Raw genomic sequence first — 24669 nt, forward strand, 5'->3', positions numbered from 1 at the left:
TGAAAGTATCAAGTAGTACTATTGATGGTTTCCAAGAGATTTAAAATATATGTATCAAGAAAAAGTTGCTTCTACAAAACAGCAGATTATTTAAAAAATGACAAAAGAAAACATTTTAGTTTCCTCAACTAGGTACAAAACAACAGACCAACTATAGCTGGGTGTATACTTTGATTTAATAAGGCCTGTCTTTGAATCCGAAGATTAATGAGGAATGCAGCATTTCCCGTGGCTACGCAGCCCAAGCTGTGACCTACATATTTTGCAACATCCAGGGCAAGCATAACCATTGTCCGCGTTGGTCAATTAAGATTTTCTTTTAGCTGTCTGCGTCTGTCCACAGCAGTGGATTTAAAACTACGTTATTAATGGCTGAAATAATTGCAAATGAGGATTTAAAAGCTGATAGAAATATGCTGACTATAACTAAGACTGCTTTATTGATCCTTATGGAAATTTGTTGTGATTACAAGGACTCTTTTCTCATATACAGACAACCATGGAGGCTAACAAAACCGGTACGTGACGTTTTGGCGCGAGCCGTTTTGGCCCCGGGACATTTTGGCGCGAGCCGTTTTGGCCAAAGGAAAGTTTTGGCGCCGCCGTTTTGGCCCTGGGACGTTTTGGCGCGAGCCGTTTTGGCGATGGGACGTTTTGGCGCAAGCCGTTTTGGCGACGGGACGTTTTGGCGCGAGATATCATTTGACAATAATTTAATAAGCATGTAGCTTTTTTTTAATGAACCCTTGAATTCCAGCGACTTAGGCAAATAACCCTGGTGTCTATGTATACTTAACTTGTAGTATTTTGAGAAACATGGTACATGTATTATATTTTTACTTATTATTAGCAAGTGTTTGGTATGTATACCTGGAGATACCATACAGTCATTAAACAAACCAATGTTAATGTAAACAAATTATTGCATCAATTTTTAGTCTATCATCGTTTCATTTTGTTTTTAATTTTTAAAGTAATATCTTTAAAAACTTCTTTGAAAATAAAAGTGTGCTTCTTAATAAACACACATACACAAGCCAAAATGTTTATTAAAGAAAATGATGTGAAAAACAAACACACATTTACATTTAGTACGTGAAAAATATGTCTTAACACAAACACTCATGTAAAACATAGATATGAATAATTCTTTTAAAAGAAATAATACAATAAACGTACATAATGTATTTCGCGCCAAAACGTCCCATCACCAAAACGGCTCGCGCCAAAACGACCTTCGCGCCAAAGCAGCGGGGCCAAAACGGCGTTGCCAAAACGGCATCGCCAAAACGTCCTGCTTCGAACAAAACTTATGGTCATAAGGCTTACACTATTATAGTTGAACTCTAACAAAGAGTGAAGACATTGGTCTACAAAGCTAAAAACTAAACAAGGGAGACGAACATTAAAGTTTAGGCCAACTATTTGTAGCGAATGAAAGAAAATGAAAAAAAAAACACTTTGCACTTAGAACAAGAAAACAAAATACCAGACATGACAACAGAATCAACAAAGTCTACTTGCCTCACGTATTGTAACATGTTCTATGATAGATCCCAAGGAAGGAATGGTGGCGATACGAACACTTCTGCAAATAAAAGATATTTGTCCATGACATTGAAAACTCTTAAATTTAAACCCTAGGAAGAGTATTTTTAAAAACCCAGTGTGTGCCACTTCATGAGAAAAACTTTTAAAACTTTATACTTTGCTTATATCAACTCACTCCTTCTGTCTGTCTGTCTGTCTGTCTGTTCAAAGTCTTTTACACACTATTTCTCCCACCTCCCATCTCAAGTTGAAAATGTGGCACAATTATTCATTGTCATCAACAACCCAAGTCCCATGACCAGGAGAGTAGCTCAGGCAAGTATGTACAAGTAAGATTAATTCAAAATAATAGACGAGGGGTTTTCAAAAACTTATTTTTTTCTATTTACCTTATTTTAAGTTGTGTTTTCAAATGAATCTTTTTGCATGAAAACTTAACACCATAGCAAGTGAATGAATAATATTTCATTAAACAGATAAATATAGATAAAGGTAAAAATAGATCTATATTGTGCAATTGTTATTAATCTGATAACAAATTTTTTTTTTAAAATGTTTAGCCTAAACTGATTTTAGGTTTGTGAAATGCCTTGCAGCACTTACTATAATGATAGATGAGTTATACAATGTGCTCCATACTTCACTGATTTTGAGTTGATCTCATAATTTTTCGGGTATCATACAAGGAAATCCTATGCCGAACTGGGAGTCGAACACTTAGTGAGGTTGTGACTGAGCGTCGCATGAGGTTTGCGGGACTTGTTCTACGTCAAAATGAATTACGCACACCAAGAGTTGCGATAACATGGAAGCCAAAACAAGGAAAGCGCAAACAGGGTCGTCCTCGTATTACTTGGCGACACACCTTCATGGAGGACCTCAGAACAGTGGACACCAGGTGGGAGGAGGCTTCAGACATTGCCAGTGACAGATCTTTATGGGGACAGTTTGCCGCCCAATGCGCCGAACGGCGCGGGAGGACCTAAGTCTAAGTCATAATTTTTATGATATTTATACAGCTCATCTATGTAACTTTTCCTTCTCCAGGAATTTTAGGAACACGTTTTCTTGATTGAGATAAGAATCTTAAGGTATGTTCAAAACATATACACTTTTATCTGCCATAAACATTTATCAGCACAATAGAAGAAAGAATTCACTTACAGTTCATGATCATTGGAGAGCGTGACTAAAGCTGGGACAACTCTTGACGACACAAGAGAGTCGCTCACCCCTTTGATCATCAGCTGCGGAGAACAGGTTAAATAACACCTATCAAAATTAATTAATGCTCAATATGCTAATTTAACTCAAAAATTTACTCTCATAACATAAGAGTAAGTTTAAAAACTGAACTCTGACCTCAAACAGTGATGCCGCAGCTGTCCTGACTTGCGAAGACGTATGAACCACACCTTCCCATAGCACAGACAACAGCAGGTCATGATTGGCTGGGTTCTCACTGGAAGACAAAGTTTTATCCGAAAACTAATAAGAAATATAGTCAAAGTATCAATATATTCAAAGTACTAAGACATTGTCTAGGAACCTGAACATTATGGAAGAGTGCTCTGACTGTGACATTTTTTAGGAATCTGAACATTATGGAAGAGTGCTGACTGTGACATTTTCTAGGAATCTGAACATTATAAAAGAGTGCTGTGACATTTTTTAGGAATCTGAACATTATGGAAGAGTGCTGACTGTGACATTTTCTAGGAATCTGAACATTATAAAAGAGTGCTGTGACATTTTCTAGGAATCTGAACATTATGGAAGAGTGCTGTGACATTGTCTAGGAATCTGAACATTATGGAAGAGTGCTGACTGTGACATTGTCTAGGAATCTGAACATTATGGAAGAGTGCTGACTGTGACATTGTCTAGGAATCTGAACATTATGGAAGAGTGCTGCGGGCCTGGGTTTGAAGATGATCAGGAAGTACACTGAAGATATTTACATATGATCATATTTAGTAAAAGACATTTACAGTAATACTGTGAACTTCCCTGGCATAAACCTGAGCTCAGCAAGTGTAGCCATGATATAAATGCTGCTTATGTTTAGTACAAGACCACTAGAAGAAGATATTACTCACCTTAGTTCTATGAGAGTAGCCCTCATACTGTCCAGTGACGTCTGATAGTAGGCCAAGGTACACAGCACTTTCTTTAAAAACTGATTCAGGCACGCTTTATCTTCTTCCTAATAACAAACAATTGGATTGCTTAGTTAAGATGTCCTAGTTAATGTATTGGGTACTTATTGTACATAATATAATGTCAAATTATACATAAGAAATCCTCTTGTAGATCTATTTTTTTTTTGTTGTTTTTTTTTGCTTGTATTTGTGTGTGAGTGCTGACATATGTGTGGGTCGAAAGACAGTGTTGAGTCGAAGAAAACTCCAAGATTCTGCACTACATGGACTTAAAGAACCTGGCAGTTTGTGATAAAAAGAGAATCTGTGTTTTCGACTTTTGAGACGTTGTTCCGAGTGTCAATCTGAATTATTTCTGTCTTGTCTTCGTTCATCTTGAGTTTATTCTCAACCATCCAATTGCTCACCCTTGCAATGGTACCACGATTTTCTCTGCCAGATACGACACCTCTGAGGGTACTGAAGAATCGTATAACTGTGAGTCAACGACAAAAAATGGTATAAGATGCCGGTTGGCCGTATGACACTGTTGAGTGGATATGTATACATAGTGAACAGTACTGGGCCTAGAACTGATCCTTGGGGTACTCCGTACTTAAAAAGTAAGCTTGTTGATTCTGTCCCGGTAACAACGACACTTTGGGTGCGTTCAGTCAGGTAGGAACTAAGCCACTTAAGGACGATTCCCACTAAACCAGAAGTGGCAGAGAATCTGGCCATCATAATTTCATGGTCTAGCGTATCAAAGGCTGCAGACAAGTCCAGCATGGAAAGAATTGATATGTGGCCTGTGTCGGAATTGTGAAGTCCTTCCTTGAGTACCCTGTTCACTGCTGTCTCTGTGCTATGCCACTTCCTATATGCAGATTGAAATTCTTCCAAATGATCATGTCTAGATTAAAATGTTGATGTCATTTGTACTAAGACAATTTTGTTCATTAATTCTCTTTCCTAAGATTCATTTGCTAATCTGTTGGAGGACTAATTAGTTCAGTAATTATTTAAGTCCAACTTAATTTATTGATTTCTATTATGACAATGTTATTCTTTAATATGATGCCCAAAGTTAATTGTTTAGCGCAAGGATTCAGAAGTTGTACAACTTGTTGACTCATTTCAAATTCTTATTTTAAAACAATGGTATTTTTTTCAATGTATTGCATAGCACTAAAAGTAGGCTTACTGGATACTTACTGTCACAAATGCCAGTAGAACTCCCGAAGCATATACAGGTACAATACAAGTAGTCAGGGGTAGGTGACCTTGTTTACTTCTAGTCTCTACAAGATCAACAAATACATCTGGTCACATGACTATGACAGTGTAATGAATCAGTAACACCCTTCAGTCTAAGCTTTTGTTCACTTAAATAATACAACAAGGTGTGAGAGTCAAAACCTATTTACTTACCTAACTCATCAACTGGTATATTCACTAATTCTTCAAATTTCTGTTTAACCTGGGGGAGCAAACCAACAAAATGAACATGGAAACATCTTCCTGCTATTCTAAGATTATCTTATCTTATATAATACAGAAGTTACTTCAAAAAAGAAGATGATTACGTCCTACGCATCATGCATCTAGTCATGCATATTAACCAATGACTTAAATTCTGCCAAGTCACTGGTTTTCCTGGCTAGTTCAGGCAACCCATTCCATGCTCTAATAGCACTAGGGAAGAAGGAGTATGTGTACAAATTTGTCCTAGCATATGGGATGAGGAATGTGCCTTTATTTTTGTGTCTTTCTGAGTATTTTATTAAATTTTGTTTTTGTATTTGAAGATTATGGTTCAGTGTTTTATGTATAATTGCTACTTTACTTATAAGTCTTCTATCCTGAAGGCTTTCTAAATTTAGTGATTTAACTAAAGGTGTTACTCTAGTCAAATGTGAATATTCGTTTGTTATGAATCTCACTGCTCTATTTTGTGTCTGTTCCAGTTTCTTAATGTTTTCTTGAGTTGAGGGGTCCCAAACGGAGGATGCATATTCTATTATTGGCCTAACCAAGGTTAAATAACATTTTAGTTTTATGTTCTTATTTGATTTATAGAGATTTCAAATGACAAAAGTGTTCTAACAAGAGTGAAGAGTTCCAACCACAAACTTTCAAGCTATAACAACCTTTTAATAACTTGCATTCAAACAAAAAATTCAAACTTAAAACTTCAAAAACTGACTTCATCTATTTCATGATATTTTAAGAAAGAAAGAAACAGAAGATGTTATGGAAAACAAGATGCTTCTAAAAGAGAACGTACTTTTTTCTCTGTGAATGTTCGTCCAAATGTTCTACTCAAACAAAACATAAACTGGCTTAAGGAATGTACAACTTTCTGCATAGACAGGCCAACGGTTGAGGTGACCTCAAGTATACGGGGCAACCTGGAAGGTGAGACATAATTAATAGAGAAAAATCTTAAGCAAGTGCAACTTTGGAAAATAGTCTTACTATAGCTCAATGTTACAAGTGGAAATAAGCTTGAAGGCTTTGTCAGCCTTGCATTGTAGATACATTTTCATCATTATCTGTCATTGTGTTCTTCATGGAAAATAGGTCCTCAGTAAAAAACACGCCACTCTCCACCGCCTCTTGCTAGTTTTTTAATGGCTTCCCAGCTCTTTCCTGTCCTCTCGGCTTTACCTAGTACACTGCATCACCATGTTCTTTTTGGTCTTCCTCTGGGTCTTGTGTCCAGGGGGTTCCGATCCAAGGTCTGTCTAGCTCTGTTGGCATCTTTTCTTTGGGTGTGACTAATCCATCTCCACTTTCTAAACTCACCATCTCTATATTTCTCTGACCACCCATCTCCCACAAAGTTAAAGTAATATTAAAAAAAAGTTTTCAGTTATATTTCATAACTATATTCAGTAATGCATCTTTCACTTGTTACTTTAAATTTTATATACTAGCTATAAAGTAATTATCTTCTGCTAAGACAGAACATCTGTAATTTATAACATGCATTCATAAGAAGTTCAATAAAATACTCTTCATATATGAATCAATTCTAAACATAGATCATTGAATTTAGTTTACAAAAAAACTTGATCCAGGTAAAGTAATCTATGAAGTTCAATGTCAGACTTTCTGTATATAAATCAATTACAAGTAAGCTCATAAAAAGCAGCGGTAATAGTTTAGATGGCCAGATACCTAAACCGGCCGCCATGTTGTTTTCAAGCATATTGATCTCCCTTATCTATGTTTAACTTTTAAATAACTTTTTTAAAGAGAGTTTTTTTTTGCTCTTATGCTGTCAACTTATGTTTTTTACGTTTATATTTATTTACTGAAATGAACTTATTTCTTCTTTTTTTCTATTAATTTTTTTGTCTGTTGTTATTACTTTAACTACATGATTTTAATTTCGATTTTTAGTTATTTTTCAAAGTACAAAAGCTTGTTTGCATTTTAAATGAATTTTAATATTAGATCTAATAGCTGCTAGAAAGAAAGACAAAACAGCAACAGAAAAAAGTTGGCAATTAATTCAAGAGAGATAGACTAGTATTAAGCCTTCAAAACAAAAGTGCCGTATTTCCAATGACAATATATGGTTTCAAAGGTTGTCATGGCCAGGGGTGTCAATGGGGTTAAGCTCCCATTGTCTATAAAGTACTCCTAATGGCATGCGTCTCAAATAGCCTCTGACAACTAAGTCCAGCACCTGGCCTGCTCGTGTGGCTTAGATATTAAGCCCGGCGAAACTGCTCTTACTAACAGGTGAAGGGGTGAAGGCGGATACCTGGCGCCACAAAACCGGGAGCTTCGGGCAGATGGAGCTCGTCAGCCTAGTAAGGCAGTTCATCTAGGAGAGGGGTACTCTGACTTCAAACCCCCGCTGCCTTGCGGTACTGAGGCTTCAGGAGACAACCTCGAGGAGAAATCAGGAGTGAAGCCCCTTAGGCGTTGGGAGTATCAGCTACGAAATTCCCTCCGGCAGCTTCTGCAACTGAGTTGGTGCCAAATGTAATGCGATGCGTTCCTTTGGATCACATCAGCAAGGTCGAGAGAGGGATCATGACGCATGGGCCACCCATGACCCCTTTATCCAAGGCCCAGGAATGCGCCCTGGAGAGGAAACTCTGGTGCTGCTGCAAAGCGGCTAAAACAACACGGGAGACAACAGTTACGGGTTATAAGTCCAACTTGATTGGCGTAATGTATGGACGCCACGGGTTGTCTCTGACGGTGGGAGAGGTCTTCGCGCTTCACTGATCAGCTACCGCCCGCCTCAACCTGGGCAGCCCCCAGTCAGTTAGGTGCTGATCCGCCACAGCCTGCCTGCTCTAATGGATGCTTAGAGCTAAGTTTAAAACGACAAGTAGGCTGGAAACTTGCACCAAGCAACAAAAGAAGAAAAATTAAACTGAAAAAGAAAATCCCTGTCATGCGACTGGCCACTTGGAATGTCAGGACAATGTGTCCTGGTCTCACTGATGATCTAAGGCAGATCGACGATGCAAGGAAGACGGCAGTTATAAACAATGAGCTAAAAAGGCTACATATTGACATTGCAGCCCTGCAAGAAACCCGACTGGCCGAAAACGGCATGCTCCGCGAGACTGACTACACTTTCTTTTGGAAAGGGAAAGCACAGGATGAGACTCAATACATGGTGTGGGCTTTGCTGTCAAGAACAGTCTTCTTCCCATGATAGTCCCTCCAGTTGGTGGCTCGGAACGGCTATTAAGCATAAGTATGATGACAGCATCTGGAAAAGTCACTCTAATTAGTGCCTATGCCCCCACACTATGCTCGCTTCAGGAGGACAAAGACAAGTTCTATGAAGACCTCAAAGAAGCCATTGCAAACATTCCTCAAAAAGAACATATGATCCTTCTAGGTGACTTCAATGCCAGAGTAGGATCAGATCACACTACCTGGCCAGACTGTCTTGGGCTTTTTGGAATCGGAAAGATGAATGAGAACGGACAAAGACTGCTTGAATTCTGCACATACCATAAGCTCTGCATTACCAACACATACTTCAGAACAAAGCCACAGCACTGTGTCTCATGGAGGCACCCTAGGTCTGGGTACTGGCACCAGCTGGATATGATACTGACACGAAAAAAGGACATTGGAAATATACTGCTGACACGTAGCTACCAAAGCGCGGATTGTGATACTGATCATACTTTAGTGTCCTGCCGGACAAGACTGCTGCCAACTAAGATCCACACTTCACAGGGAAAAAGAAAATCACGCCTGAATACTACTAGCACAAAAAATCCTGATCTTTGCACCGAATTTGAGAACAAATTAGAGGAAGCTTTTAAAAACTTCTCTGTGACTGAGGTAGAAAAAAGCTGGACGTTTATGCGTGATACAATCTACCAAACATCATCACTGGTCTTTGGAAACAAAACCAAGAAAAGCGAAGACTGGTTTGAAGCTAGTCTACCAGAAATGGAAACTGCCACTACGAACAAGAGAGCAGCCATGCTAATCTACAAGAAGGATCCCACCCCAAGCAACTTAAAAAGGCTCAGAGCTGCACGTAACAATGCCCAAAGAGTAGCGAGACAATGTGCTAACAAATACTGGCAGGAGCTATGCGAAGATATTCAATCTTGTGCCGACTGTGGTAACATAAGAGGACTATATGAGGGCATGAGAAAAGCCTTTGGACCTCACACCAGCAAGTGTTCTCCGCTCAAGTCAAAAGATGGCTCAATCATCAGCGATCGTGCGCTGCAAATAGAACGATGGGTAGAACACTATGCAGAACTCTACCAGATTGAAAACGCCATCTCACCAAATGCTGTTTCCAACTTCCCATCACTTCCAGTTTTGACGGAATTAGACGAAACGCCCTCAGTAAAGGAGCTGAGCATTGCCATTGACATGCTTGCACATGGGAAAACACCCGGAGGAGATGGCATTCCTGCTGAAGTAATTCAGGCTGGAAAACATGCCCTAATCAAACCACTCCATGAACTGCTAAGCTTGTGCTGGGAACAAGGAATGGTCCCCCAGGAATTGAAAGACTCCAACATTGTTACAATTTATAAAAATAAAGGCGACCGCTCTGATTGTAACAATTACAGAGGCATCTCACTGCTTAGCATAGTCGGAAAGGCTTTTGCTAGAGTATTACTAAAGCGATTACAGATCCTGGCAGATCGTGTTTATCCAGAGTCGCAGTGTGGCTTTAGGGCAGGTAGATCTACAACAGATATGATTTTCTCTCTGCGGCAGCTACAGGAGAAGAGCAGAGAACAAAAGCAGCCCCTCTTCATAGCTTTTATTGATTTGACCAAGGCCTTTGACCTTGTTAGCAGAAGCGGTCTGTTTGCTGTACTAGAGAGAATCGGCTGCCCAAATAAGTTAAGAAAACTAGTGTCAGCTTTTCACGAAAATATGCAGGGCACCGTTCAGTTTGAAAGTTCTTCCTCCAGGCCATTCTCCATTAAGAGCGGTGTAAAACAAGGATGTGTACTGGCCCCTACACTATTTGGCATCTTCTTCTCAGTCGTACTATCCAGTGCTTTTAAATCCCTGGAAGATGGAATATACATCCATAGCAGATCCGATGGAAGGCTCTTTAACCTGGCACGTCTTAAAGCCAAAACGAAAAGGCGTCGTATCTTGATAAGGGAGCTGCTGTTTGCAGATGACGCGGCACTCGTATCTCACTCACAAGGAGGTCTACAGAAGCTAGTGAACGCCTTAGCAGCTGCTTGTCAAGAGTTTAGCCTTACTATAAGTCTCTCCAAGACCGAAATCCTGGCACAAGACGTCGCAGAAATACCTATAATACAAATTGGGAACCACACCCTTTCAGTGGTGCAGGAATTTACCTACTTGGGTTCAACAATTGTCAGTAACCTAGACTTAGACATCGAGCTGACAAAAAGGATAGGAAAAGCTACCACAGCATTGGCAAAACTCTCCAAGCGCGTCTGGGAAAATGGTAAATTGACCACAGCGACCAAAATCCTAGTCTACAACGCCTGTGTTGTGAGCACTCTCCTTTATGGCAGTGAAAGCTGGTCAACATACATGTACCAAGAGCACAGATTGAATAGTTTCCACTTGCGCTGCCTGAGACGCATAATGGGCATCTCTTGGAGGGACCATGTCTCCAATCTGGAAGTTTTGAGATTGGCCAATATGAACAGCATGTATGCTCTCCTGACACAAAGAAGATTACGCTGGCTCGGACATGTCACCCGCATGCCAGATGGTAGAATCCCGAAAGATATCTTATATGCTGAGCTTGTGGAAGGAGTCAGACCCAAGGGCCGCCCAAGACTAACATATAGAGATGTCTGCAAGCGAGACATGAGAGCCTCAGGCATCAGTGAAAGTATGTGGGAAAACATAGCCAAAGACCGGAGTGTATGGAGACAGACTGTGCGTGCTGGGACAACCCTTGCTGAGAACAAAAGAATTAAAGCGGCTTTAATCAAGAGGGAAAAAAAGAAAGCTGCCCTGTCTGCTAGCCCTAAATCAGAGGCATACACATGTACGAATTGTGGCAAAGTCTGCCATTCTAGAATTGGCTTGATTAGCCACACCAGATTCTGCCCCGTCTCAAGATTAAGCCAAAACCAGTGACTCACTTGGGCGCATCCATTGCCTTTCGAGACAAAAGGAGCCATATATATATATATGGTAATAAGAAATAAAACTTAAAAATATATATTTTAAAAACTATCTATCTCCGAGGAAATCAAATTACATATTTGTAATCTGTATTTTTTTCTGCATATTCTTAAAATATAAAAGAAACCTGATTTAGCGTATCTAGTCACATAAACTAATACCAAAGCAACAATTCATTTCCAATATTAAATCTGTCACAGTTTGCTTGTATTAAAGAATACCTAATAAACACTAAGAGAACTCACAAATTATTCACAATCCAATTGATCTCCTCCCAGGGCTCAAACCATTCTTGATCAATGTGACTTTCAAAGTGAGAGGCTAATTTCACTAAGGCTTGCTCACCTCCACACATGACCAGGAGATCATTCAGAGGTGAGGTTGCTCGAGGATAACGAGAAACTGGAAAAGATGAAATCAAATTGAATGCAGTGTTAATTTAAAAAAAAAGAAAGCTAGAATCATTGAGATCCTGAAAAAAAAAACAGAGTTAAGAGTCTTAAAGATCCTAGACTTAGATAATCCTGTGCCGTTTCAGTGCATTGGGCGGCAAGCTATATCCACAAAGATCTGTCACTGGCAATGTCTGAAGCCTCTTCCCAACTAGGAACTCCGTCTTTTTCTACTTGTTACATTTATAGGTCTTGCTACTTTTTAGTTGAGTACATCGAATACACCAGTGCAATGAATCCAGAAATCTCCAGAGGTCAGGACAGCCATTAGCAACTACAATCACAGCATGTTGAGGCCTACGAATGTGTGAAAACTTGACTCTAGAGGTGCTTGGAGAAACCTCACTCACCTAAAGGAGGTCAGAGGATTAAGGAGAAGTAGAATGAGAAATTTGTCATCTAAACACTTAGATGCTCCTGAAAATCTATCAGCCCAGTTGGTAGTACTGTAGATAGAACAAAAAAAGTTATTCCTCTAATACTTACAGTCAACATAGATCTGCTCTGTGGGAGTTGATGAGGACGGACATGTTTCTATGACAGTCAGATAAAGTAAAGGGATCAGTTCTTCCAGCGTACTCAAGAGCAACAGGAAGCGGCTTTCATTAAGAGGCAGTGACGTTGAGCTGTTCACTTTTTGTGCTGCAACTGCACCCTGGGTAGAGACAGCGGCAGTTAATTAGATTTCAAGATTTACATAAGAAGCCCATTTTTACAAATAAAAAATCAACCAATTATATTTTATTTTTTAACAATCATTAATTATTATTAAAAAAATTAGTTATGTTAGAGTTATTAGAGTCTTAATATTGGAGATTTTGTTTCTAAAGGTTGTTCAATATAATCTACACCTTGTTTACAAATTTGATTTTTTCATTTGATTCGAAGTACTAGGAAAAAAAGCACAAAAAAGGTGTCTTTTTTTTAATGTTTTTAGTTTATCAATAATTCTAAGCTCTATATCACTGGCTAAACAAAAAAAAAATTGCTATTTATGGATTTGGCTCAATATTTTCTGAAAATCTCCAAACATTTGCGACAGCTGTTTTAATTCTATCATCTGGCAAATAAAACAAATATGCCACTTAGTTAAGTTTTTCTTTAGCCAGCAAAGCCAATTGATGGGAGAAGTTATCACATCTATAAAAAATATTTAGATCTAGTTAGCACATTATACTAGAGACTAGCAGTACAGAATTAGATACTCTATGTAGTGTATATTTGGTCTACATGAAAACTAAATGGACATCAAAACTTTGTGCAGTGAGTCAAGTAAGACACAAAACACTGGCCAGTAAAAAACTTGAAACACTGTCTCCAAACAGAAGCAAGAATGAGAAAAGCTGAGATACACCCAAATATAAACAAAAAATGATATAAATGAACAACTGTTTCTAGATATATGTTATAAGATGTAGAAGTATAATATAAATGTGAACAGAATGAATATACGTTTACATGAGCTGCTACAGGAGAACTCTCTAACTCAGGGGTTCTCAACCTGTGGGTCGCGACCCCCTTGGGGGTCGATTGACAATTTGCCAGGGGTCGGCTAAGACCATCGAAAATGTGGATTGTTACTGTCTACTCTTCTATTGCTGTATGTGTGTGTGTGGGGAGGGGGGTCGCGGCAGAGTGGGGGATTGTAAAAAGGGGTCGGCGAGCATAAAAGGTTGAGAACCGCTGCTCTAACTGATGCCTAAATACAGTGCAAGTCCCGATAATCCAAATTTCAGGAATCCAAAAGTCCACTTTAAACCGAAATTTGAATTTTTTTAAGGAATGCTAAGAAAAAACAGTGAAGTTTACTAACATTGCAGTGCGTTAATTATCGTGCTTATACTGTACTATGCCACATTTTTAGTGTTTTACAATACACAGTTTTTAGTTCTGTACATAGTATGAACCGTACCTCAAGTTGGTCAACTAGAATACTGTTTTAATAAATTATACATGTAAATGCTTGGAAATTCATGGAAAATAGTTACAGAAAGGGTATGTTAATATTATTCAATGATTGGCGATAAATTCCAAGGCTGCAACAGTATATTGTTGAATCGTAATTTTAAAATATGACACAATAATATAGGAGATTGCATTTACTACTGGATAAGAAATATTTCGTTCTCTTGACATGCTTTTCATACACAGAATTGGTTTAGAAAGATGGATTAAAATAAACTGTGGTTATCATCTGTACCTGTCTAGGTAATTACACATTTGTTAGGTTTATTTTAGTGATAATTTCCCTTATTGCAAAATATTCGTTAATCTGAATATGGCTTCATTTCCTTTCGAAATATCGGGACGTCACTGTACAATGAAACTACACATTGTGATGATGATAGCTCATTAATTGTACGTCACCAAAATGAAATTCAGAGTGCAAAGTATACTGTTTATTTTAGTGATAATTTCCCTTATTGCAAAATATTCGTTAATCTGAAAATGGCTTCATTTCCATTTGAAATATCGGGATGTCACTGTACAATGAAACTACACATTGTGATCATGATAGCTCATTAATTGTACGTCACCAAAATGAAATTCAGAGTGCAAAGTATACTGTTTAAATAAGTTCTATTATCTTTGCATGGGTGAAAGCATATTTTAAAATAGGTTAGTAGGTCAAGAGTTGTGCAATGTTACATTAGTAGAGGTCAAGGTCATAGTTTCTACCCAAAACCCAAAAGAGTTTTCAAATATCTGTTATTTAAATCAAAAACTTAAAAACTATTGAATTAGAAATCGATCAAATAATACATATGAGCCATCATCTTTTTTAATCTTCCAACATAGTTTTTAGATATAGGTTATATATTATAGACTTAGCTATTTTTTCATGAACCATCTTCACAACTTTGATTAATTTATTTGTATAAGGCTCAGGATCAGATGTTTCCATGGCACCAGTCCACAAGAGAAAGATGCACAAGTCAATTCCAAACTCTACATCAATTACACAGGGATAGTAGCGCCAGTATAAAACCACACCCATTGAAATGTCTGATGCAGCTTTATCCTGGAGCACCTATTCTAGTGTCTAGAGTTTGTCTAGTGCAAATTTGTCTTATGTTCCAGACACTCCAGTCTGTTGTCTTATGTTCCAGACACTCCAAGTCTGTAGTCTTGTTCCAAACACTCCAAGTCTGTTGTCTTACAGCATGACTTCAAAAAGCAAGAGTGTAAAATCTTGCAGATAAAATCATTTAGAATGTAGTAACATTGTTCCAGCCAAATTCACAGATTGATTTATTGCAAAAGGATAACTCTCAAAGATGTTCTGTTCTTGTCTGAGATCATGGCCCTAATAAAAGCATGTTTCTTCTGTGTTCCAAAACACGAGTCTGTGAGATCCCTTTGCCTTGGAGTCCACATTTTTTATGATAAATGAAAACCAAAATAATTAACAATTGCTCTAATGCCATTCTATAATAAATGGAAAGAAACTGAGGGAAGACAGGAGAACAGGGGCAGCATTAATTAGGTGCAGCAAATATGGCAATATAGACTTAAATTCCTATTGTATCAAATAATCTTTACAGTAAACCAATAATTAACATTTCTACATCTAGTCACTTTCAAATATAAACATTGGCTACAATTGTAATAATTTGTATTGGAACAGAGAGTATTGATGGAGTATCATGTTGTTATTATACTTTGTAGAGCGACATAAATTACCATATTTAACCTTTAAATTAATTAAATTTATTTATTAATAAGAGAATTTCACTAAGTAAAAGTCCAAGCAATTAGCATTAGAAAACAATTACATGTGTATATAATATATTTAAATAAATAAATAAAATAGATTTTTAAAAAAGTATGAATTTAAGGTGTAAAAGAATCCACTTCTGCTTATTGAACAGTAAGAGTTATTGCTCTTAACTAAAGCTAGAACTTATTTACTGAACAAAATAGCGAAAAAAAAAAAAATTATTTGCAAAATCTAGCTTTCTAATTCCAGATTTTTTTTTAAATATTGTTGTAGCATTAACTGAAAGTTTTTTTTAGAATACAAGAAACATTTAAAGGATGTACGCCAGAGCTTAAGTGTGTACGCATTGAGAGTGATGGTGAATTTCATGTATACTTTAAGCTACTGACATTTAAAAAAAACAAAAATTCAACATATGAATCATTGAACTGCTTAAAATATAGGATTTTAATTATATATAAATATATATATATTGTTAGACACCTTATTTATATAGGTTAGTTATTTTAGTTATTTAGCGACGCACCATAGTAGACGCATATTGAACGGGACTAGTGACGTTTGGGATATGTTGGGTTAGAGACCGGAAAATCAGTTAGCGATATAACATTACAGGGTAACGACGTGTTTAGTGACAGAGACTTCTACTGTGGCCTTTTATCAGAATAAATCCATGTGAACTTGTTCATCAGTGTTGACTACATCTCTTCACTTGTTAAAAACAGATGTACTTGTTTTTGTCTGACTTGTTGGTCAACTACACGTAATACACCCGAACAATTACACCCAAACGATTGCAGAGTAATTGGTTGACTTCAAGACAGCCTGAATAAGCAACATCACAGTGGCGACCCCGAACCTCGAAGCCGGACCCCTGATGAAGCTGAACATCGAACCGGACCTCGAAGCAGAACGTTTACTCAGGTGAGGGTCGTGCACTCGAAGATATAAGATTTCATCGGAGTACGGCTGAACACAGCATCATCGCAGAGTGACTTTGTTCTAGATCTACAAGCAGTCGTCGCCTGTTTGATCGCACGTTCAACGAGCCGTTAACTCAGGGTGACCTTCGTCGGGACAGTAATCATCGCAACGTCTGGTCTACTTAACCAGTATAGTATCAAAGCCTGATCTTCATATGCTGTATCGACCTACAACCAGAGAAACCGTTCATTCATAACGGGTGAGAGATCGTTAGTGAACCTGTTGGACATATTTTTTCTTCGTCGTAGGAGCCACATCGAGTATCAAGTTTTACCTCGTCAGTTTGTGAGTACTACAAGTTTGGTAGCTAACTAAATCGAAATCGCTCTGTCGTCTTACCCTTGGAGAGATTCTTGTGGAGCAGTTTGCTCATTGAACCGGTTGCTTGCCACGTTTATAACGGTCACTGTGTTTAACCTTTGGAAGGTTAGTGATATATTTAGTATTCGTCGGTCTAGACCATACCTAGACTTGTTAGCAGTGAAGTTGTGGAAACAGCTACATCCACTTAATTTCGTTGTAAAAACAGTTAATCGTATAACGGAACGTCGTCGGAGGTGACCTTGGTCTCACCTAGTCTACATTGGACAGTTTGGTCTAGTGAAGCAGAGTACAACAGCAAACTTCGTCGTACTACCAGAGTAGCAGCAGAAGCTGTGAACTATTTTAGAGAACCGTTATTCGTCAGCCCAGATCAAGACATCGTCAAGAAATTCGTTATTCGTCAGTCGTCCAGATCAAGTTGCCGTCAAGAGACTGTTATTTGTCAGTAGTCGTCTACACAAGTCAAGTCATCGCCAGAAGAACCGTTAACCTATTCGTCAGTAACTGTGTACACAAAGTCGTCGGAACTACACATACGGTCATCAACAGTCGTCAAAGAAACTGGAACATTTTGCTGTGGCATATCAGGACATCTGTGGCATTACGTGGGATACTGGTAGCACCGGAGAACAGAGTCAGAACTGGAAGAGAGGCAGTGGAATTTGTTGTGATCTAGCATATTCGGGAGTCCGAACAAAGGGATCTTTCTTATCAAAAGCTAAGTGCCATTTTTCTTATTAGTATATGTTTAGATTGCCCTTAGAAATAGATTTTGTCTAAATTTGGTACGTTAGCCTGAGTAAAATCAGGTGGTGCGCCTTAAAACCCGTCGGGGTAGAAGACGTAATTTAGATGAAAAGCTATATTATACGTTTAGAGTTGTAATTTGTTTTGTTTGTGTAAACGTCATATCCGTTGTTGCCTGGTTACTTCGTGACGTCATCATTGTGTGCCATATTGTCATATCCCAACCCATAGCGATAGTCTCATTTAATTATTTCATTTGTTTATATTATTTTAAATTATTTATTTTTATTAATTTAATTAGATCTGTATTTTTTTTTCACTTAATGATAGAAAGTGCGGGTAGGATTCTTTCATTGTGAATCAGACTAAAATAATTTTAGTTTGAGCGGTTAAAATCAAATATGATTTTGCCATGAGAATAATGCCGAAACTGGCTATGTAGTCAAACACTGTCGTCTGGCTAAATATAGATCTACAAATTTTGTACATCTCTTTGGTACAATTTAATTATCTAGACTCTAATTTGAAATATTATTAATTGAAAAATGAATGAAGGTAGTACATTCTAGATAATATATATATCTTGTTGAAGATATATTTGACATTGTATACACATATTTGTTTCGTATGGTTAAATAGAACCATAATCTACTCTAGATCTAGACTCTAGATAGTCCTTGAATTTACTCTAAACAGTTAAAAACACTTCACTGTGACTTCAGTCATACCAGATTTTTAAATTGATCATAGTTATTCATACTAGATCTAAAAGTCATAGTGCTCTTGATAACTATAGATCTAAATAGTATTATTATACATACTATAATATACTAGATTTAAATTTGTGTGTAATACTGGACCTAATATACAAATTTGAATATAACCATAATAACTCAGACTAGATTTACACATTTACTAAATCTATAGATAGAGACATAACACTTAAAACTTATATAAAAGTGTGTAAAAACCTAAATATAAAATAAAGTTAAAGTATAGCCATAACCAATATAGGCTAAGTAAAAATATATATAAAATATAAAACACAATGGCTACATCATCATATGTGGACCTTAAGGAAGTTAAGGAAGCAGCTATGCAGGATGGAAAGGCCATGGAGTTAAAAGGAAAGGACTTAGCAGCTTATGTACAGCAAGTTGTGAAGGAAGAAATGGAGAGACAGAAAGAAGAAAAAAGACAAGAGATAGAGAGACAAGATAGGATCAGAAAGGAAGAATATGAAAAGCAAAAAGAGGACCAAGAAAGGCAGAGAGAACATGAAGCTAAAATGGAGAAGATGAGATTGGACGCAGCACAAGCCAGAGCTCAAACTGAACAAGGAAATAACACAAATAACTCAAATAATCATACCACTCAAAGAGACAACCCTAATTCGCAGACATGGCTAAAGAGGAAGATACAAAGTTTTGATGAACAGAAGGATGACATTGGTGATTTCCTGAAAAGATATGAGGCAAAAATGTCTACATTTAATATGCCTGAAGAAGAATGGTCTGAAATACTGATAGACTTTGTTCATGGTCAAGCTCTAACAATATGCCAAAATCATGACCATCATATTGATGATAGCTATCAAGTTTTAAAAAGAGAATTATTGAATGCCTATGGTCATAATGCTACAACTTTTAGAAAGAAATACTTTGACAATATACCATCATTAGGAATAGAACCCCAAACTACCATTAATATGGAAAAGGATTTTTTCAATAAGTGGGTAAAATTAGAAAAAGTGACAAACTCTTATGAGGGATTAAAAAATTTTATTTTAGTGGACAACTTTGTAAATAAATGTGATCCTCAATTACAATCTTTTATTAGAGAAAGAAACCCAAAAACTATAGATGAAATAACAGAGATAATGAAAGTATACAAAAATGCATATCCAAATAAACCATTTTCTGATAGAGATAAGAGCAAAGTAGATTTAATAGGATACACCAAAGAAAATGTTGATAGAAGTAGAAATAGAAACAGATCAAATAGTGGAAATAGAAAATATAGTGAAATAACCTGTTTTAAATGTCAAGGAAAAGGTCATATAGCAGCTAACTGTAGAAGAGGGAATAGTAGGTCTGGAAGTAGAAATAGATACAATGAACAAAATAACAGTAGATATAGGAGTAGAGATAGGAATGACAGGGGAAATTATAGAAATAGGAGTTACAGTAGGGAATACAAAAATAAAGGTGCAGATAGGGTATATTTCGTGGAAGGAAATAGGAACAATTTTGCAGTGTACCCAGGGTTTGTAGATAGAATTCCGGTGGAATTAATCAGAGATTCAGGTTGTAACACTTTGGCAGTAAAAACTAAATTTGTCAAACCTCATTGGTATAAAGGGTTTACTAAGAAAGTAGAATTAGCAGATGGCACCGTAAGGGAATTTAAAGCTATAAGGGTATACATCGAAACTCCATTTTTCACTGGTTATTGTGATGGCATTGCAATACCAGAAATGAGATATGATATGTTAGTAGGAAACATAAAAGGAGTTAAAGAATGTTCTAGAAAAGAATTAGAAGACTGGCAAAACAAATACAAAAACATAAGACAAAATCATGAAAACATAGAAACACAAAATATAACAAGTATGGTAATAACAAGATCAATGAATAAACAAGATGAGAAACAGGAAAATACAATAAATGTAATAAGTAAGGATGAAGAAAAAGAAACCAGTAATGTAATACAAATAGAAAATACAGATGTTAAGGAAAGAGAGATAAAAAATGAAACACAAAATAGTCTTGAAACACAAATATCTCAAAGTGAAAAAGAAACAACACCCACATTTGCATTAGAACAAATGAATGACAATATTATTGGGAAAATTTATTCAAGAATATCAGATAAAAACAATAATAATCCAATGGAGAAATTTTGTATAGAGAATAAAATATTATTTAGACAAACAAGTAATGATAACAAGAAAATAAAACAACTTGTCTTACCACAGAAATATTGGAAAGATGTTTTAATCATGACACATGATAATAATTTAGCAGCACATAGGGGAGTAAAGAAATGTTATAGGAATTTGTCAAAACAAGTATTTTGGCCCAAAATGAAAGCAACAATCAATAAATACATAAACTCATGTGACATATGTCAAAAGAGATCTAACAAAAGCCTAGTGAATAAAGCACCTATTCAAGAAATGGATGAACCTACAGCACCATTTCAGAAAGTATCTATTGATTTAATAGGTCCTTTAATTCAAACTGAAAATAATAACAAATACATTCTAACAGTAATAGACATGTTTAGTAGATACCCAGAGGCAATCCCATTATCAAATACAAGTGCAGAAAATATCATTAATGCCATAACTCAAAAAGTAATTACAAGACATGGTATACCTAAAATTATATTGAGTGATCAGGGATCTCAGTTTAAGTCAGAACAATTTAAGAAATGGACTAAACAATACAATATACAACACATATACTCTTCGGTTTATCACCCGGAGAGTAACGGTTTATGTGAACGATATGGTGGTTCATTAAAAAGATCACTAACAAAAATAATTCAGAATAATCAGAACAAGTGGGATCATTACATTAATTATGTACTATTTGCTCATAGAAACAACATCCATGAAGCAACACAATTTTCACCATATGAAATAATACATGGAAGAAAACCCAGAGATGAATTAGATGTTTTTAAAGAAAATCTAATAGACAATGAGAATAAATTAAACAATGACAGTGAAACAACAATCACAACAGAATTGAAAGAAATATGGACTCAAGCATATAACAACAATAAGAAGTACAAACAAAGTGCTCATGAGAATCTAAATAAGAAAAGACAATTGAAAACACTAGAAGTAGGAAACAATGTATTAATATTAATAAATGACCTGAAAAATAAAATTGGTAAACAATGGAAAGGTCCATTTAAGGTGATAAAACAAATTAGTGATGTGAATTATCAAATTGAAATAAATGGGAAAATTAAAACATATCACATAAATAATTTGAAACTGTATCATGATAGAGAAGATGAGTTAATACAAAACATTCAGGAAGAAATAGAAAATACATTTTCAGAAAGAGAAGAATGTTTGATGATAATAACAAATGAAAATCACAATGAAAATGATATTAAGGAAATACCTGTAATAGAAACAAAAGAGAATCAAACTTGGCAAAAGATTAATCTTAATAATTTAACTAAGGAAAAGTCAAAAGATATAACTAAAATAATACAGGAATACAAAGAAATTTTTTCCAGTATACCAGGAAAAACTAATATTATTAAACATGACATTAAAGTAACAGATCCAAAACCTATCAAGCTTAAGCCATATAGAATACCACTACATTTACAAGACAAAGTAAAGAAAGAAATAGACAATTTACTAGAATCAGGTATAATTGAGCCATCAACATCTCCTTATGCTTCACCAATTGTGATAGCCAAAAAGAAGAATGGAGATATAAGGTTATGTATTGATTATAGGAAACTTAACAACATCACAGAATTTGACCCATATCCAATGCCAAATATAGAGGATATTTTACATAAATTAAATGGAGCAAAATTTTTTACTAAATTAGATTTAACTAAAGGTTATTGGCAAATACCTTTAACAGAAAATGCAAAACCTTACACAGCATTTGTAACACCATATGGTATTTTTCAATGGAATTATATGAGTTTTGGATTAGTAAATGCACCTGCCACATTTAATAGAATGATGAACATGATAATTGGAAACAAAGAAAATGTTATTTGCTATTTGGATGACATATGTATTTTTAATAATAGTTGGGAGGAACATTTGGTAGATGTAAGAGAAGTGTTCAAAATAATAAAAGAAAGTGGACTTACAATTCAAGCAGAAAAAGTAGAAATAGGATTGGAGGAAATAATTTTTTTAGGACATAAAGTAAATAACAACATGATTAGCCCTATTGAAGATAACATAAAGAAAGTACTTAATATTGAAATACCTACAACAAAAAGACAAATTAAAAGCATATTGGGAATAGTAAATTATTACAGAAAGTTTATAAAGAACTTAGCAGAAATAGTGAATCCATTAAATGACTTACTTAAAAAAGGAAAACCTCAAAAAGTAGTTTGCAATGAGGAATGTGTGAAAGCTATTGACAGAATTAAAGATGTTTTTAGTCATGAACTAATATTAAGACTACCTGATAAAGACAAAATATTTTATGTCACAACTGATGCATCTGGTAATGCTATTGGTGGTTGTTTAATGCAGAACTATGATAACTTACATCCTATATTATATGTAAGTAGAAAATTATCAGAGGCAGAAAAAAAATATAGTGTCATTGAAAGAGAAGCCTTAGCTGTAATATGGGTAATTACTAAGCTAGAGAGCTATTTAATAGGAAGGAAATTCATATTATTAACTGATCATAAACCTATTCAGTATATACAGCAAAAGAGCATGAAAAACAGTCGTGTTTATAGATGGTTCTTAGCACTACAGGAGTATAAATTTGAAGTGAAAGCTATTAGTGGATCTGTGAATATTGTAGCTGATCTATTGTCTAGAATGACATTGAAATGAAATAATTTTGTAAATAAACTATGATTATATTGAGTATGTAATATATATTAATATATTGATACCATTTATATGTTATGGAAAAGGGAGATAAGTAAATTTGATGTTAAGCATTTGAAAGTAAGTATAGATATTTTTTTTTGTATGAATCATTTCATATATCATTGACGAAAGTTAGTTCTATGGAAAAGGGTGAGTATAAAAGAAAAATGGACAAAAGCGTATAAAAGGGTGGTAAGAAAAAAAAAAAATTATTGAATGTGTAAATAAAGTATATAATTGTTTTTTTGAAATATTGTATTTTATCAGATTACTGCCAGTGAAGAACATTTGTGACGTGTGACGTGCCCATAAGATGCCACATTTTCTTTTATGATGAACTGTGTACTAGTGAAGATGATTTTGGAATGTTATGAACTGTTATGAACATTGACATGAATATGAGAAACTGTCAAGATGAAGATGTCAAGATGAAGAGATCAAGATTTTATGTTTGTGGTCTTCCCCTTAAATTGAAAATGCCCTTGTAAGACTTGACAGTAGTGGAAAAATATTGACATATTTTTTTTTCAAGGGGGGGAGGAATCTGTTAGACACCTTATTTATATAGGTTAGTTATTTTAGTTATTTAGCGACGCACCATAGTAGACGCATATTGAACGGGACTAGTGACGTTTGGGATATGTTGGGTTAGAGACCGGAAAATCAGTTAGCGATATAACATTACAGGGTAACGACGTGTTTAGTGACAGAGACTTCTACTGTGGCCTTTTATCAGAATAAATCCATGTGAACTTGTTCATCAGTGTTGACTACATCTCTTCACTTGTTAAAAACAGATGTACTTGTTTTTGTCTGACTTGTTGGTCAACTACACGTAATACACCCGAACAATTACACCCAAACGATTGCAGAGTAATTGGTTGACTTCAAGACAGCCTGAATAAGCAACATCACAATATATATATAACATATTAGCTGTTAAAGCCTGTTTAGTTTAGACTCGTAAGGTAAATCAAAGTCTTGCTATGTGTCAGTTTTATTCAGTCTACTATTATTTTTTTTTATTGACAGATCATTCAATACAGGTTAAAAAAACATTTCTAATTTTATATGGTTTTTTTTTTTTGGCAATAAACAATTTTTTTAAAATGACATTGCAAGACTTTCATTTGACCAGTTTTTACTTGAAGCAGTGACTCCATGAAGGTTATATATGTCAGGGAAACCAGGCCAGACGCATTCAGAGTTATTTACATTTTGAACATCAACTATACAAACTATCTACACAACATTTTTTTGAATAGTGGTCTAAAAATCAAGTCTTCAAGTTTCTGATGCTATGAGAATTTTACATTTAAATATACACGTTTGTTTTTTTTTTAATGTTTTGTTTTCATAAGAAATCATGTAATATCTTAAATATTTTTTAATCAAGATTATAAATTGTTGAATGCTGTAGATTCACATAAAAATTCAATTTAAAAATTTATCAACATTAAAATTTGAGTTTATGAAATAATGGAATATTTATTT

The 24669-nt window shown here is 35.6% G+C and overlaps 1 protein-coding gene and 1 long non-coding RNA gene across 4 annotated transcripts in view; one reads left to right on the forward strand and one right to left on the reverse strand.

The window, feature by feature from the left end:
- LOC106058940 (RAB11-binding protein RELCH homolog) overlaps nt 1-24669 on the reverse strand; it is a 149993-nt gene that overhangs the window by 100200 nt on the left and 25124 nt on the right. For all 3 annotated transcript variants that reach the window (XM_056035991.1, XM_056035990.1, XM_056035989.1), the window contains 9 exons: nt 12275-12443; nt 11582-11738; nt 5980-6103; nt 5124-5172; nt 4908-4993; nt 3651-3757; nt 2914-3013; nt 2716-2798; nt 1525-1588 (listed from right to left, as the gene is read on the reverse strand). In XM_056035991.1, coding sequence (XP_055891966.1) covers nt 1525-1588; nt 2716-2798; nt 2914-3013; nt 3651-3757; nt 4908-4993; nt 5124-5172; nt 5980-6103; nt 11582-11738; nt 12275-12443 — 939 coding nt within the window. The remainder of the gene's footprint in view (nt 1-1524; nt 1589-2715; nt 2799-2913; nt 3014-3650; nt 3758-4907; nt 4994-5123; nt 5173-5979; nt 6104-11581; nt 11739-12274; nt 12444-24669) is intronic.
- LOC129927361 (uncharacterized) lies at nt 17192-23933 on the forward strand. Its single transcript, XR_008778975.1, has 2 exons — nt 17192-18119; nt 23443-23933. It is a non-coding gene; the product is annotated as an uncharacterized LOC129927361 (long non-coding RNA).

Source organism: Biomphalaria glabrata, chromosome 7 (genome assembly GCF_947242115.1).
Source record: "Biomphalaria glabrata chromosome 7, xgBioGlab47.1, whole genome shotgun sequence".
In the NCBI taxonomy this organism is placed as follows: Eukaryota; Metazoa; Mollusca; class Gastropoda; family Planorbidae; genus Biomphalaria; species Biomphalaria glabrata.